This window comes from Peromyscus californicus, unplaced genomic scaffold (genome assembly GCF_007827085.1).
Source record: "Peromyscus californicus insignis strain IS unplaced genomic scaffold, ASM782708v3 Scaffold_19__1_contigs__length_69161282, whole genome shotgun sequence".
Taxonomy (NCBI): Eukaryota; Metazoa; Chordata; class Mammalia; order Rodentia; family Cricetidae; genus Peromyscus; species Peromyscus californicus.
The window spans coordinates 4,037,270-4,054,025 of NW_026294491.1; the positions used below are offsets into that span (position 1 = coordinate 4,037,270).

General features: G+C 54.1%; 1 protein-coding gene across 3 annotated transcripts in view; it reads right to left on the bottom strand.

Moving 5' to 3' along the window:
* Nucleotides 1-9,747: 9,747 nt before the first annotated feature.
* Nucleotides 9,748-16,756, bottom strand: part of Grm4 (glutamate metabotropic receptor 4) — a 91,661-nt gene continuing 84,652 nt past the window's right edge. For all 3 annotated transcript variants that reach the window (XM_052744358.1, XM_052744357.1, XM_052744359.1), the window contains 2 exons: nucleotides 15,400-15,646; nucleotides 9,748-10,676 (listed from right to left, as the gene is read on the bottom strand). In XM_052744358.1, the coding sequence (XP_052600318.1) occupies nucleotides 10,627-10,676; nucleotides 15,400-15,646 (297 nt within the window). In that variant the 3' untranslated portion in view covers nucleotides 9,748-10,626. The remainder of the gene's footprint in view (nucleotides 10,677-15,399; nucleotides 15,647-16,756) is intronic.

The window sequence follows — 16,756 nt, forward strand, 5'->3', positions numbered from 1 at the left end:
CGTACACATGCGCCTGTGTTCAGGATAGACTATAAAAGAATGCCCTAGGTCATCTGTCCTCATGCTCCCTTCTCAGCCTCTTCCATCCCCCACCCTCCACTCTCCACCACCCCTCTCCTCAGAGCCTTCCAGGGTAAGGCAGGCAGCCCCCCATCCAGCCTGGACATCAGAGGCCTAAGGTCCTGGAGATAGGACTCAGGCCTTCTCTGTCCCCCAGAGCCCACACTGGTGTCACATCGGTGACCTGCCTCTGCACCGGGTGATTGTGCCCTGTGTGCACTGATTTGGAAACTAGTAGACAAGGAAGATCTTAAACTTCTGACCCCTGCCTTCTCGTGTGCCTCACTGCCTGGTTTGTCTGACCAAGAGAGCCTTCTTGGGGGCCAGTGAGATGGCTCAGTGGGTAGAGAGGCTTGCAGCTAAACCTAACAACCTGAGTTCAATACCTAGGACCCATATAGTGAAGGCAGAGAATGTCCTCTGACCTCTACATGTGCGTGCGCACACGTGCACACACGCACACACACACGCGCACACACACACACACACACACACACACACACACACACACACACACACACATAAAATTGATAAAAAGAGAGAGAGCATCTCCTTGGGTTTCTGCAGCTCACAGTGATGATGTTTGCTCTGGGCTTCTTTAGTTTACTCTTAGAATCCCTCCACCTCCTTCTCAGTGTGTTTTTTAAAATCACTTCTGAAAAATTCCTCATCAATATATATCATCCAATATTACCTCTCCAATTCTCTTCATGTCTCAGAACTCCCCATTCTCTGCCTCATGCCTCCTCCTTGTCTCCATTTCTCTCTGTGTGCTCTATTGTGGCTAATGATTTCTTCAGATCTGTTTTCCAGTTCACCAGCTATCTCTTCAGCTGTATCTAACATGCAGTCTAACCCTTTTGCTGGGTTTTCAGTTTCAACGTTATTTCCATTTCTGAGTCTCTTGGTTCCTTTTCATATTTGCCTAGAGAGATGCTTTACCTCTATCAACCCAGGAGTCACCTAGGAGATCCATCTCAGTTTATCGTGAAAGCATTTCCAGTGAGTTTAACTGAGAGGACCAGCCCTGAATGTGGGCAGCACCCCGTGGACCAGGGTCCTAGACTGAATGGAGAGAAGGAAGCCAGGTGAGCAGCAGCATCAGACTGTACCTGCTTCCTGACTGGGGGTGCAGTGTGACCAGCATCCCCACACTCCCACTACCATGATCCTCCATCAAGCAAGGCCTGGCGTCCCTGTGGGTGCACAGGACCCTGGGCAGACTGCCGCTCCCAGCATCTTCCGGAGTTCTGAAGCCAGACTTGAAAGCATCTGGCTGTTTCCAAGTAACAGCTCATATCCATGAAGTCAGATGACTCCTTCGTAGACAAAAATACCTGGTACCCCAGGAGGCCATCCACTGTGTCTGGAGTCGGGATCTGGGGTCATGTCAGGCTTTGGGAGACAAAGAGAGGGAAGGCTTGGTCGTGATGAGAGTCCAGCCCAGAGTGACCGGACAGCAGAGATACCAAGGATATCCAAACAGGCTCATCATCACACACGTGCATTCAAGACGGCCGGAGAGCTGAATCTGTAGCTAGAGCCACAGAAGACACTGAAAGGCCCCACCAAGCTCCTGGGTGGGGACGTTCCTCCGCTGAAGCTGTCAGAGTGCTGGGTGTGACCCACAGCGGACGGGGGTGGGGGTTGGGGGGTGGGGGCCAGAGCACAGCGGTTAGTGAACCTGAGGACAGCCACAGGATGACAAAAGGAAGGAGGATTTCAAGGTTATACTCCTACATACTGAGTAGGAGTCCAGCCTGGGCTACATGAGACTGTGTCTGAGATACGGACAGATAGATAAATAGACAGACTGACAGACTAAACACAGACAGATAAACGAAACAAGAAGCGAGAAGAGGAGGCCGTCAAGATGGCTCAGTTAGGTAAGGGTTCCTGCTGCCAAGCTCAAACCCCCGAGGTTGATCCTGGAACCCACAGAACAGAGGTAGAGAGCAGACCCCCATATGCTGTCCTCTCATCTTCACAAGAACCCCCCAAAACAAATAAAATGTAACAAGAAGAAAAACTTTTAAAGAAGAAAGGCGCGCCGTGGAGCTGGGGGACAACCATAGCCTGGGATCCGTGTGTGACAGAAATCTCCAGAACAGAACAGAGGGCATGAAAGAGACAACTAAAACATTTTTGAAGAAATAATGGTCCCAGGCTCTTCAAGTGGAATGGCCGCTATAAAGAGATCAGGCTGGCCAGACGGCTTATGGGGTAAAGGAGCTTGCTGTGCAGGCCGGCAACCTGAGTTGATGCCCAGAACTACATTAAAGGTGGGTAAAGACAAACAATTCCACAAAGTTGTCCTCTGACCTCCACACATGTGCTGTGCACACACAATAAAGTTTATTTGAAAATGTCCTAGAAACTTGGCAAACACAAACACAAGAAGAATGCTGCCCCATGGCACACCATCAAACTCTTCAAAACAAGAGGGGCACACCACCAGCGGTAAGAAACACGGGGGCGGAGCGGAGGGGAGCCGGGCAATGGTGGCGCATGCCTTTAATCCCAGCAGATGCAGAGCCAGGTGGATCTCTGAGTTCCAGGACAGCCAGGGCTACACAGAGAAACCCTGTCTTTGTTTATTTGTTTGTTTGTTTGTTTTCGAGACAGGGTTTCTCTGTGCTGTTTTGGTGCCTGTCCTGGAACTTATTCTGTAGACCAGGCTGGCCTCAAAGTCACAGAGATCCGCCTGCCTCTGCCTCCCGAGTGCTGGGATTAAAGGCGTGCTCCACCACCGCCTGGCTGAAACCCTGTCTTAAAAAACCAAAACAAACAAACAAACAAAAACAGACAGAAATGACAGACACAGACAAGGATGGTAGCAGAGGGAGGGATGGGATAGGAAAAGTGCAGTTAGGAGAGAATGTGGACTATGCTGTGGGCGAGTCTGTGTGACTGATGGAGTGACCAGGACAGTGGGGACACTGTGTGACTCAGGCACTGGTCCAGAGTGCACCAGATATGCTGGGAAATGCAGTTACTTGCTAAGAAGCCCTAAAGCTGCAGCTTCTTAGTGTGGAAGTTTCTTTCTTTTTAATTGTGTGTGGGGTGTGTGTGTGTGTGTGTGTGTGTGTGTGTGTGTGTGTGTGTGTGTGTGTGTATGTGTGCACATGACTACAGGTGACCTCAGAAGCCAGAGAAGGCGTCACATTCCCCTGGAGGTGCAGTTTGTGAGTCATCCAGGGTGGGCTGAGAACAGGGCTCAGGCCCTCTAGCAGAGCAGCAAGCTCTCTTAACCATCAAGCCAACCCCCCTGCCCTGGCAGTTCATTCCTCGCTCACGGACAGCTGGTCATGGGTTGGCAGAGGCTCCCTCCCCGCCCTGACCCAGGGTCCAGACGTTTTTCCTCTCAAGTGTCATCAGGACCGGTGACTGCCAAAGTGGGTTCAGCATGAAGAGATGCATCAGACTGAAGCCACTGTGTCATCTCGGCCCACAGTTACTGTCCCACAAGTCACATGACTTAACCCGACCACACGGCAGGCTGGGAAAGGCAGGTAAGTGTGGACAAGTCGCCAAGTGCTGAAGTTATGGACTGTATTTTATTTTTATTTTCACATTCATCTGATGTACGTGTGCATGCTCATATGGGTTTGCACTGCACGTGCATATATTAGATCAGAGGACAACTTAAGTCTGTCCCTTCATCATGTGAATCCCAGACATGGCACTCAGGTCTTCACACTGGGTGCCAAGCACCTTTGCCCCTAGCCAGCTCAGGCACCCAGAACTTTAAAATGGAAGAAAAAGACAAAAGGTGGGCAGAGGCCTGGGGTCCTGTTACCCGAGGAGGGCCAGGAGACAAAGGGACCTGAGGGCATGCGGCCTGACTCGGAGACACTCACATCCTCCCCCAGCAGCTGGGTGTCCAAATCACCTTCTGTGTCTAGATTGATCTGTTTCACAGATGTAGAAAGTGAAATTCAAAGCCAGGTGCAGGGGTACACGCCGAGGCAGGAGGATTGTGAGCACAGGGCAGCAGGGCTACATCAGAGTCCCCGTGTCCTGGTTTCACTGCTGTGAGGAGATACCCTGACGAGAAGCGTCTTACAGGAGAACGGGTTGCTGGGTTGCGTGTAACTCAGAATTCCAGGTTGTCGTCCATCGTGGGGGGGTCAAGGTGGTGGGAACCTGAAGCTGGTCTCACACATCAGTCAAGGGCGGAGACCTGGATGATTGTGTGTCTTGCTCAGCCAACTTTCTCTACTCCAGACAGTCTAAAGCCAGGTCCAAAACTAGGGAATGGATCTACCCAATGGCAGGCCGGGTCTTGTCAGACGAGGCGATCTAGGCCACCCCCTCACCACAGCTGTGCACACAGTCTGCCTGTTCTAAACAACCCTTCACTGGGATGCTCCCCAGGTAGTTCTAGGTTGTGTCGAGTTGACAATTAAAACCATCACACATCTCTCAAACAGAACAGGGGTTTCGGAGAGGTCAGGGTGTACGGCACGGCTGGAATGCTCAAGAGCTGAGGACTCAGAAAGGAGAGGCTCCCAGAACTCCTCACCCTCAGGTGGCAGGCCGAGGACAGGCCTCTGAGGCCCCCCCCCCCCCCCCCCCCCCCCCCCCCCGTCTTATTCCTGCATGAGATGGGGCAGTGGATGGTCCCAGCAGCCCCGTCCAGCTCAGCCTCCTCAGCCAGCGGGACAGCACCTCGCGCAGATCTCCTCTTGGCCTCAAAGCTAGCTAACTCATTCCCTTCTTCTATCCCCTTCCACGGCTCCCCCACATGGTAAAGGCCTCTCTGGTCTCAGCCAGACCACCAAAGCTGAGCAAGGACGGCCTAATTTGCATACTCAGGCTCCTCCCTGCCCTTTATTAGGGGCACAGTTGCCATAGCAACTGTCCCTGAAGCCTCTTCTCTGCATCTCTTCCTCCCCTTTCCACCAGAGCAGGAACTCTATATGCTTACTCTGCTCTGCACTCAGAACTCACTTTGGTCTTAAGGGTGAAGAAACCAGCCCAGAAAGGGATAGCAACTTGTCCAGGGACACACAGCAAAGTCCATGACAGAGCCTCAGCTGGAATCCAGGTCTCCTGACACGCAAGGTGCCTGTCATCCCAGGAGGGGATTGGGCAGTGTGCTGCTGTTCCATGCTTTCCCCAGCTCCCCATCATATCCCATAGGAACCCTTAGAAGGAAGGAATGTCCCTGGAATGCCCTAAAACATACCTGTTTCCTGTCCCTCGCCCTCAGGGCTGATGGCTCCATGCTGGACTCCATAGTTGTCAAATGATCAGTGTGTTTTGGGTGAATGGGCTTCGGGGGGGGGGGGGGGGGGGCGCCAAAGGCAGCATCCGAGAAGTTGTTGGGGGGTGGGAGCCGTCCCATCAGGAGGAGCCACCCACCCCAACTCAGCAGCACTAGTTAGTGATGGGAAAAGACCACCCCTCACCACATAGTTAGAGAGACAACGGCCCCCAGAGCAGCCAGCAGACTCCTTCCTGGGAGCAGAGATTTATTTAACTTTTTATTATGGAAAATCTCCAACATCTGCGGAAGAAACTTGGCAGGAACTCCCACATGCCCACTCCCAACTCAAGAATCATCAGTTCGGACACAGCCATTTCTGCTCTCCCCTGGGTGGGCTGGAAAAATCAGAAGCAAGCCTGTGAAGAAAGGGGGAAGAAGCGGCTGGGGGAAGCCATCGGGAAGGGCTAGGGCAGGGAGTTCCCAGGGAAGCTCAGGGTGTTCTGGGGGCAGTGGCACCCAGAAGGCAGGGGGGCCTGACTCGCTAAGGAAGCCAAGCCCCGGTCCCTGCCCCAGCCCCGCCTGGCTTTGTTTCCCTTTCCCTCCTTTCCCCCTTCACTTGCAATAAAAACATAATTATGGGCTTTGTAAGAAAAAAAAAAGGCAAATTATGGTGACATGCTTTAATTATGTGCCAGCAATGGCGGGCTGAATTCCACGGGCAGGGCCTCAGAGGTTACCTAAAAATAAAGCAAGAAGGCTCATTAGATGTTAATTGCTACTTTTGCCAACTGAAGTGAGATCCTGGCGCGTGTGCTTCTCAGCACACAGAGCTGTCTGGGGAACAGCCCGATGATGCTCGGAGGGCCAGGGCGGAGGCTCGGGGGATGGCCAGGGCAGTTCAGGGAAGCTGAGGGGAGCCGGAGAAGCACCTCAGTCTACCCTGGACGCTCAATGGACATCTGGACTCTGAGACTGGGAAGAGTGTGGGACCCTCATGAGACCGTAACGAAGGTGCTCAGGCCCTTCCTCCAGGTCCCTTCAGGGTGAGTCCCTCCTTGGGGCTCCCTTGGTGGGTTTGAGGGCAGAGGTGGTCCAGGGGGAGCTGGCACAGTGCTAATTGGTGTCCCCTCTGTCCTAGCTCTGGACCCCAGGCCTTCTCGACCTCCAATTCCAGGGGCCAAGAAGTTGCTAGGAGGACAGATTGTAGGCATTTAGTAGAACCAGCCCTGGAGCTGGAAGGACCCAGGATTCAGCTCGGCATGCCACAGCTGGTCTCACTGGGTCCAAGAGGAATGAGAAGGTGTCCCATGTCTGTCCATCCTCAGCTGGCAGCTCTTGGCCCTGGCCCAGGCAGGAGGAGCTGTCTCATCTGTGAACCACAGGCAAGCTTGTAGATGGGCACCGCTGGTCCACCTGGCTTCACCAACCCCAAGGCCTGGTTCACAGTACCTCAGCCCTCCCTGGGCAGCTTCCCCAGGCTGGTGCAGATTTGCGGCCTGTTAAGTGTCTTGGCTGTGCTGTGTGAGCAAGGATAGAGAGGGTACTGGGGGTGTGGTCCCCCACTTAACCTCCTTAAGACTGAAACTCCAGAGGAATGTTCCAGGCCCTATGGGGATTCCATCTTCCTGTCTTTCCAATCCCTGTCTTACTGAAATATAAAATCGTAGGCATCTGCAGCACCTGTCCACATGGCTCAGGGGATGGCGTGGGGTGCAGACCTGTCCATGTGGCTGGGGGGGGGGGTGTGCAGACCTATCCACATGGCTCGGGGGTGGGATGGGGTGCAGACCTGTCCATGTGGCTGGGGGGGGGGGGGTTCAGACCTATCCACGTGGCTCGGGGGTGGGATGGGGTGCAGACCTGTCCAGAGGCTGGGGCAACAGAACTGGAAGTTAAATGTAGAGTCAGTGTAGAGAGAGCTGTTTCAGAACAGAAAATGGGAATGAGAGGAGGCTGCTGGGTGCTCAGGGGTAGAGTGCTTGCCTAGAGTGCAAGAGGCCTGTGATACCATCTCCCGTACAATAAGAAACGATAATAAAATCTAATTTAGAATTTAGGGTGGGAGCTGCCAGCTGGCCCAGGAAGAGCTTCCCCTCACCTTCTCAGAGCAGGTCGTACAGCGTTTCCATCGCTTCCCTGACTGTCTTCCAGGCGGTGAGAACAGGACCCTCGTCTACGCCCCACAGAGCTGGCCCGCTGATTTGCAGGTCATCCTTCCGGTCTCAGGATCATGGGCCCTGTTGTCTGTGCCCACACTCTGGGTGCAGGGGTTCAGAATGCACCCAGCCCAAGGCTTCCCTACTAAACACTCTGTGGCCATCATCATTCCTCAGGAATCAGCATTTCAGAGGTTAGTCTGGCTTCCTGAGGGTGACTCCCTGGCAGGCGGGTTTCCTCAGCCTGTGCCTGCCCACGGGGTGGGGGTGAGAGGGGAGACTGAGGACTGACCTTGGCCGCTCCCACCATCCCCTCCTGACTGTGAGAGGAACAGAAAGGTATGGCCCCCATTGAGTGCCGATCCCATCACAGAACAATGGCAAGATTACCACACATAGGGATGGGCCAAGCTGCCATTGTAGCTCTGGGCCAGGCCTTCTACATGCCTAGCCTTGAGCCTCAGAGCCGAGGGGCAAGTGCCCAGGCTGGGGCGCTGTAGGAATCCCCCAGAAGATGCCTTTTTTCCCTTCGAATTCAATCCTTCCCCCATACACCTACTTACCTGGAAGCTTCCGGAAATCACCTGTGATCCGGTATTCTACGTTTGCCTGACTGAGCCTAGTGCTAGCACAGCGCACGCGTGACGGAACCTAATCTGAGAGGTCTTGGGACCATCCTAGCAGACAGAGGGAGACAGCTGTTCTTGCTCCTCCCTGTCACTAGCAGCTGCAGGGTGCCATGAGCAGGCGTGGTAATGGGAGGCAGAGGCTGAACACAGCTGCCCAGGAGTAAGGGCTGGCTCATGGGGTCGGGGACCTCAACTGGTGCACCGCACAATGATGTCGTCTGCACATCTCACACTTGATCCCTGATGCCTCCCTGCCCAGGGCCCCTAGGTCCCTTTGGTGCTCCAGATCCCTGTCATCGAGCTATAGGGTGGGAGAGTTGGGGAAGGGGCAGTGCCAAGAACCAGGGCTGAGTCCCACTGCCCGCTGTGGTCTCCTTATGTCACTGTGACTGTCTCCCGGCAGAGCCCAGCATCTGAGCCACGCCCCCACCTACCTCCGGGCCTGTCAAGGGAGCCAGCTGACAACAACACACACTTGCGCATCTGCTGCTCACACTTGCCACTAATCTAGGCCAGCCGTCTACACCAGACCTCCACACACAACAAAGACGCATGCACAGAGGAGCTGGATACATCCAGAACAGACAGACGCACAGACCCCACAGAGAGTCACACCCCTGAAGTACCATGTGCCAACTCATGGATCCTGAGTACCTTAGCACCTGGAGATAGAAAAGTAAGGTTGGATCTGGGGACCCTGGTGCCCTGAACCAAATTTTGTAAGGGATGCCCTTGTCTGGAGGGAGCAGGGGCTAGGAGAAATGTTAACAGTAGAATAAACCCCTAGGTACTTATTTCTTTCTTTAACGATTTCTTATTTTTAATTGTATGTGTATGTGTGTGGATATGTGCACGGGTGAGTGCAGATACCCAAAAACTCCAGAAGAGGGCAGCAGATCCACTGGAGCATGGGGTGATGCCTGATGTTGATGCCGATAACCAAACTTGGGTCTTCTATAAGACGCCATGTTGTGGTGATATATTGTGTCCTCCGACATATTGTGTGCCCTAATAAAACTTATCTGGGGTCAAAGAGCAAAACAGCCACTAGATTAGACATAGAGGCCAGACAGTGGTGGCACACACCCTTAATCCTAGCATTTTGGAGGCAGAGATCCATCTAGATCTCTGTGAGTTCAGGGCCACATTGGAAACAGAGCCAGGCAGTGGTGGCACACACTTTTAATCCCAGCACTTGAGATCTCATGTCTTGCTTGGGAAAGACACATGCCTTTAATCCCAGGAAGTGATGACAGGAAGCAGAAAGATATAAAAGGCATGAGGACCAGGAACTAGAGGCTTTTAAGCTTTTAGGCTTTTTAGCAGCAGTTCAGCTGAGATCCATTCAGGTGAGGACTCAGAGGCTTCCAGTCTGAGGAAACAAGATCAGCTGAGATGTTGGCAAGGTGAGGTTGGCTGTGGCTTGTTCTGTCTCTTTGATCTTTCAGAAATTACCCAATATCTGGCTCCAGGTTTTTTATTAATAAGACTTTTTAAGATTTATGTTACACTGTGTAACCACCAAGCCACCTCTCCAGCCCCAGTAGGTACTGGAATATTCTGCAGTGTCCTGCTCACTTTACTTGGGATACCAAGCCCCTCCCCCAGCAGCTTTCTGAAGTTCTGCCCTTCTGCCTCTGACCACCAGTTGTGGCTGAGCATGGGGCCCTCAGTGGACACACAGGCCAGGTGCAAAACCATGTGTTTATCTTTATTAGAAATGTTCTCAGTATAAAAACAGTCATGCTACACGTCAGGGACCATCACCAAACACCCAGGCACTGAACTCCGTGTCGTTGGCAGGAAGGGCAAGACGGGCAGGCGAGCAGGACACACGGCAGACGGGTAGGGTGGGCGAGCAGGCTGCAGGCCACAGGGACACACAGAGGCCACCAGGAGGACGCAGCACTTTGCAACACACTCAAGATTAGTTGTGTTTGGGCTTTTTTGTGTTTTGATCCCCCCCCCTTGTTTTTTCTCTTTTGTAACTGGAGTAAAGGGAACAAAACTTGGAAGAAAATGAAGTCGATGGGACAGAAAAGAAAAATGCATGAGAAGTGACATGGGGTGGGGGTGGGGCAACTCAGGGAAGCAGAAGGCGTGGGACAGGGCAGGTGGCAGAGGAAGGGCAGGAGCAAAAAGGAAAATACAGAAGCAGAGAGCCCAAACAGACAACACATGCAGAGCAAAAGACGGAAGAGAAACGCAAAGACGGGTGAGGACCAACCAGGGTCACCAACAGGACAGACAGGGGCAGGAGGGAGAAAAAGCCAGGGCGAGGATCTGGAGACCAAGCCCCTGTGCTCTGGGGCTGGGCACGACATGGGTCCAGAAGGAAGGCCTGTGTGGCACAATCTGGAACTGCCCCGGCCATTCAGCCTCCTCCGGTCGCCCACCACAGCTTGCCCAGCAGTGATGGCCGGGGGTTCTACTGTCCTCAGCACCAAGCCACATCCGTGGATGCCCATGGGGCAGGCAGGGCATCGGCAGGGCCCACAGGAGTGGCCCTGGCCCGATGCACCATCCTTGGAGGTTGTGACTCCGTCACTCCCGTGGTTCCTCGGCCCGGCTAGATGGCATGGTTGGTGTAGGTGACATAGGTCTGTTTGGTCGCCAGTGCTGGAGAGAGATCAGGAGAGCCAGGCATCAGCACTGCCTCCCCCAAGGCCTCCGTCCCCAGAGGCACTGCCCACACAGAACTCCATCAGGGTCCCAACCCAGGGCACCCCAACTGGGTGCTGGGCACACCTGTCCCAAAACTGCCTCTCTTGCCATCCGAAACCCCAGGTCCCACTCAGGATTCCCACCACCACATCTTTGCTCAGGTGAGCCATTACCTGGAGCCTGCCTCCTCCTCACAACGTCACCGAGATGTGACCCCCTCTTTGAGTACCTCCCCAAGCACCTCCCCACTAGAGAACCTTTGTCAATTCCTAACTCTATCACGCTTTAAAATAGTTCTTTGGATGTATGATGTAATTACAGAATCTTAAAACATTCTCCAAGGGAAATCTTTCAGAGGTTCAGCCCCAGACATTCTGGAAAAGAAAACACTCAGTGTGTTAGCATGGTGGCCTAGAGGAGTAGAACAGGGCTGAGGGGAAAGAATGGCAGCCAGAGAGGGGCCTCACTTGGCAAGCAGCTGAGACATGCAGTGGGCTCACAATGCCCTCTGCCCAAGCGAGACACCAGTCCCTGATCCTGGAGATGCTGGGGCATCCATCCTGTCCACTTCTGGGGGCCTGTCCCCTTCAGTCTGGAGACCTTGGACCAGGCATCCTCTGCCTTGGTCACTCTGGCCCTCACTCATGTCCTCCACCCCAGCTGAGACTGACACGGCACATCTGAGGTCCTCCCATTTCCTGGCCACAGCACCCTCAAGGACCCTGCCCTAGGATCCCAGCCAGATGATGACATCAGCTCTCAGAGACAATGTGGGTCTCCCCAACCCCACCAGAGCACAGTGAGACCAAAGGAGGGTTGCCTCTGTTGTCAGTGAACCAAGACCAGAGGCATGAGGAAGCTGGCCACACCCTTGGCTTGTCCTGCCTTGAGAGGTTTGGGGGTCTCCATCAGGGGCAGGGACGGTGCCTGGGGTTGGGGTGGAGAGGGGCTGGATGGGAAAAGATGCGCTCCTCATCTTGGAGCTGACTTGTTTTCCTTGGGAATCTTTCAGCTCTGAAAAGGAGACACACCCATGGGGATGGACCAGGGACAGGTGACCTAGAAGAGAGGAGATGGGGCAGGGCAGCATGGAGGTCCACACATTGTCTCCTGGTCCCTGTCACACTGGACACATGGCTGCCAAGTTAAGGACAATGTTTCCCAGCCTCTCTTGCTGCTGAGCAGGCTCCATGGTAAATCTTGTTAATTAAATCCAAGGGAGGGATGGTGTCCTAGTTAGGGCCAGTTATCAACCTGACACAGCCTAGAGTCATTTGAAGGAGTCTCAGTTGGGGGATTAGCCAGATCAGATTGGCCCATGGCCATATCTGTGAGGAATTGTCTTAATGATTGATACGGAAGGGCCAGTCCACTGTAGGCTCCACCATCTTCAGGCAAGTGGGTCTGCGCTGTATAAAAAAGCTAACAAAGCATGAGCCAGAGAACAAGGCAGTAAGCAGCCCTCCTCTGTGGTTTCTGCTTCAAGCTTCTGCCTGTGTTTCTGCTTTAGCTCAATGATGGACTATAACCTTTAGGATGAAATAAATACTTTCCCCACTGGCCTCAAGTTGCTTTTGGTCATGGTGTTTATCACAGCAATAGAAAAGCTAATTAGGACAGATGATGTGCAGCTTCCACCACATTTTGAGTAAAACAGTTCTTTCCCTGCACTTCTGCCTTCTCTTGTCTGCTTCATGAATAGAGCAAACACTGGAGATGGCCTCAATCCTTGGGGAACCAAAAGAGCAACAAGATGGAAGGAACCTGGGCCCATACCTCACTCCTGCCCACCTATCATCTTCTTTGACATTAGAGAGAGAAAAACATGTGCCTGATTTGAGCTTCTTGGTTTTTCTTCTGGGACCTCAGGACCAGAGTTCAGTTCAGCTAAAGAAATAACTTTCTCCTGGCCAGGGATAGGGTGGGGCACGTGACCTTAAGTGGTAGCAGGCTCCCTGTCTGAAGAAGTATCAAGCAGAAGCTGGGTGCAATGGAAGGAAACGTGCCCTAACATTCAGGGAAAGATAAGAACAGCGGTATGCAAAGCACCCCTGAATCTCTCCAGGGAGCTGGATAACCAAGATTGCAGGATGATGGGACAGAACTGGGAGGCATCCTGGGCCTGGGATGGACTAGGAGAACTCAGGAGAAGAGGCTGGGATGCAGGACGGCAGTTGTGCTGGATGAGAAGCATGTAGAGGTTCATTCTAGTAGGAGGGAGCTTCCTCCTTCCTGGGTAACCTTGGGTAGCTCCCTCCTTTTCCTGCTGAGCCTCAGTTTCCCTACCTATAGTTAGAATAAACAAGTAAGGTGGCCCTTTGTGCCTAGAATTCTTTTCCCAAATGACTGCCAAAACTTTCAATACTTCACCATCTGAACCCCATTGCCGCAGCAGAGCCACAGTGGGTGGTCCCTCTGGCAGTCCTGGCTTCCGTGAACCAGTTCCCGACTCCATCACCCCTGTGCAAACTGATGAAAACTGTTTCCCAGCTGCAAGACCCTCCAGTGGCTCAGGGCCTAAAGAGAGGAAGAAACCTCAGCAGTGGTGGGAGCTAACCCCCTGCAGAGGAATGCATGCCTCAGGCCCTGCTGCACCAAGAGTTGTTAAGGGAACAAGAAAAGATCACATGGCAAGGGACATCCGGGTCCCACTAGCCAGGGCTTTCTGTTTCTTCTGAACGACTGGAATCACTGGCTCCAGAGCTTGCAGAATGGGGGTCTCAGCCCTCGGCTGCAAACCAGGGGGCCCTCAACCCTTTTTCAAAGCCTGTCTCACCATCTGGAAAATGGGAACAGCACGTTGGCTAGCAGTAGGGCACACAGAAAGAATCAGCCATCTGGGAGGGGACCTGGGCCACCATCAGGGTCTCCTCAGCAACCGCCATACAACCAGCTAACAAACTAACCCTCCTCAAGCAGGAACATCTCTACCTGTAAAGCACATGCCCGACGAATGGGCCGGGTCAGATGAAACCCTCAGCTCTAAGATGCTGGACAGAAAGGTACCGTGGCAGCGAGGCCGGGCTGGGTACCTGGCGCTGCAGAAGTGCCCTCTTTGTGAGTGACGGCATGAAGGTGTGGCAGAGCCCTCCCAAGGGTTCTCTGTCACCAGCCAACCATATAGCAATTTGCAGGACAGCTTGAGGCACAAGGCTAGCCGCCACCACTTGTCACCCTGTGATTCGGCGCCAATCCGCCTGCAATCAGGGTTCTAAATTATTTATTCTGTTGTTTGTTTAAAGATATGTGGCCTGAACTTGACAGGGTGAAAAATGTCCCTGTTCCATGGAAGTGACACCTCCCCACTCCTCCCTCTCACACCCCCTCATCTGGGCTGTCCCTAGAATTGATCACTGTGCAGCGCTGTCACTGAGAGACAGGGGACAAAAGGAACTGCCACCTCTGCCCTAGCTGCAGAGGGTTCTGGGTCCCACCTTGCAGGAGCAGGGTTGGGGATTTGGCTTCCCCCTACCTGCCATACTTCTTTTATGACCTTGTGATCGGCCTGAGCAGGGCAGAGGGACAATGTCGGTGGGGCCATCAGAACTCTGTGAAGGCCCTTGACCCTGTGGCCCCTCCGATTAATGAGTGTAATAGTGTCGTCCTCCTGAGTTATAGCATTGATACATCCTGCTCTGGAGAGACAGCAGTGCATGTGTGTGAATGCATGCGTTTGTGTGCATGGGAGTGTCTGTCCATTTGCGTGTGGAGCTGTGTGCAAGGCTGCTTCTGCGCTAGTGTACAGGGCCTTGAAGGAATCGGCCTGGAATGGGCAAAGGTCCACAGGAAGGAGCAAGGAGTCCCCGTGCTCAGGCCAGAAATAGAGATGCAGCTGCTCTGAGGATCCTTGACAGTCAGGAGAAGATGGAAGCCAGAGGGGACACCCTGCCCCTTCCCATCTCCAGGCAGTACCTGAAGGAAGAGCCAGGATCAGAGGGCAGGGGTTACATGGTTTTTCAGGAGGAGGAGCAAGAACAGGGAAGTAAGGTGTGGGGGGAGCTGTTAACACAAGGTGGGGGACACATCCGAAGTCAGGTGTATTGCCCCACATAGAGGGTGGGGACCCCAGAGACAGGGGAGCCGTAGCAGAGGGAAAGACACCATGTAGGTCGGTCTCACTTCCTCTGGGGGTCAAACCCAGGTCGGGCTGGTCCCTGGTGCCACCGACTGGCTCTGTATGCTGCCTCCAGCTCAGGACCCTCTTTCTGAGATCTCTGACAAGCCCCTGGGGAGATGCTGATCCATGGGGACATCAAAGTCCCACCCACTCCACCCTCACCCACCTCTCCCAGGATAGCCATGTCCTCAGTTCTCATCTTTCAGATCCCATTAGGGACAAAGCCAAAGATCCCTCCTGGGTTACTCCAGGAGCTGGGCCTCTGTGGCAGCCCTGCCCCCAGAGGGACTGAGAGATGCTGCCAGAACAAAGATGTGGTGGGGTCTCAGTACCCTGCAGGAATCAGGTCAGCTGGATGCAATCAGGTCAGAGGCCACCCACAGGGAGCCTCTGACGTCCTCTGAAGCCACCAGGAAGGGCTGGACGGGACAACTGTGCTCACCTGCAACCTACTGTCTCCCACTGGTTACCAGAGAGCAGGCAGTTATGAGGCCTGTAGACCCCTGTGCAAGAAAGGGGTGGGGCAGGGCCTGGGAGACAGGGATGAGGCCACACACTCACCTGGGACCTCCAGGTTCTCACACAGCTCTGACTTGGCTTCCCCGTTGGGCCTGAAGTTACCCTTCTGCGTGAACTTGTTGGACATGGTGGCCGCAGTGGCCACGGCTTTCAGGCTGCGCTTGCGCTTGGGCACATTCTGCTCCGGGTGGAAGAGGATGATGTAGACTTTCGGCATGTAGAGCATTCCCAGGGACACAGAGGCACTCAGACTCACGGAGACCGTCAGTGTGGTTGTCTGGATGTACAGCTGTGGGTGGCCGCGGGGGGGGGGGGGGGGTCAGAGCAGCTTCATCTCATGCCACGCAGTCCGCACCACTCTGCCAAGACTCCACCCACCCGGCCCGGCCCTGCCCTGCTCCATCCACCCCACTCTGCTCAGCTACCTGTCCCAGCCATGTCTGTTCCGCTTGGGAACAGACATGGCTGGGACAGGCCTGCTCTGCACCTGACGGCTTCGAGCAGGAGGGCGCCATCGTATGGAGCTGGGACTTCAGAATTCCTGGGACTCACATCCTAGCTTGTGAACTTGGACAGGTCAGTCCTTGTGCCTCAGTTTCCTTGTGTACAACACAGACCTGAAAACTATAGTACCTACCTCACAGGGCTGTGGTGAGGGCAGGGTTAACAGTGGTCAGGGTGTGGGAAGCACCGTCTGTGTGTAGTAGAGTGGTAGAAGCCCATGGAACCACACACACACACACACACACACACACACACACACACACACACACACACACACACACACATTTCCAACCGGGAGAAATGTCTCCAGCACAGCTCTTGGGGACCAGTGCTGACCTCCGTAGGAGCAGTCCCTGCACAGGGCTGCTGTGGGTGACATGAGCACCCACTGGTGCCTTGGAATAGCTCCCAGCAGCCCCTCATCCAGTGACTATCCACCATGTGCCACCCATGTGGAACAGGCCCCGGCAGGGGACCCACGACACCCAGCGGAAGATGGCTGTGGCAGCAACGCTGTCAAAGCTCATTTCACGCTCGCTCGCCAGCACTAACGGTGACAGATGTTTAGTAAAATGAAAGCCCATTAATCTGGGTGTCGGATAATCCATTCTTCAATGGCGGAAGCCCTCCGAACAGAGCCCAGCAATTGCCACAGCCCCGCCCAGGTTCTCTCCCACCTCCTCCTTTCTGACAGGTGATCCAGGCCCTGGCTGCCCCTCTCAGCTCAGCTGGGGCCCCAGATGTCATGGAGGAGACTGGAAATGACCCCGAGCCTGGGTTCCTGCTCTAGAGTGCAGCTGATGCTCCGTTCTTCCAAGAAGACTGCCAGGACCCCCAGTGGCATCTTGCACACCTCACCGCTGGCCCAGCGGTGTAGGGCACAAGCCTACACTTC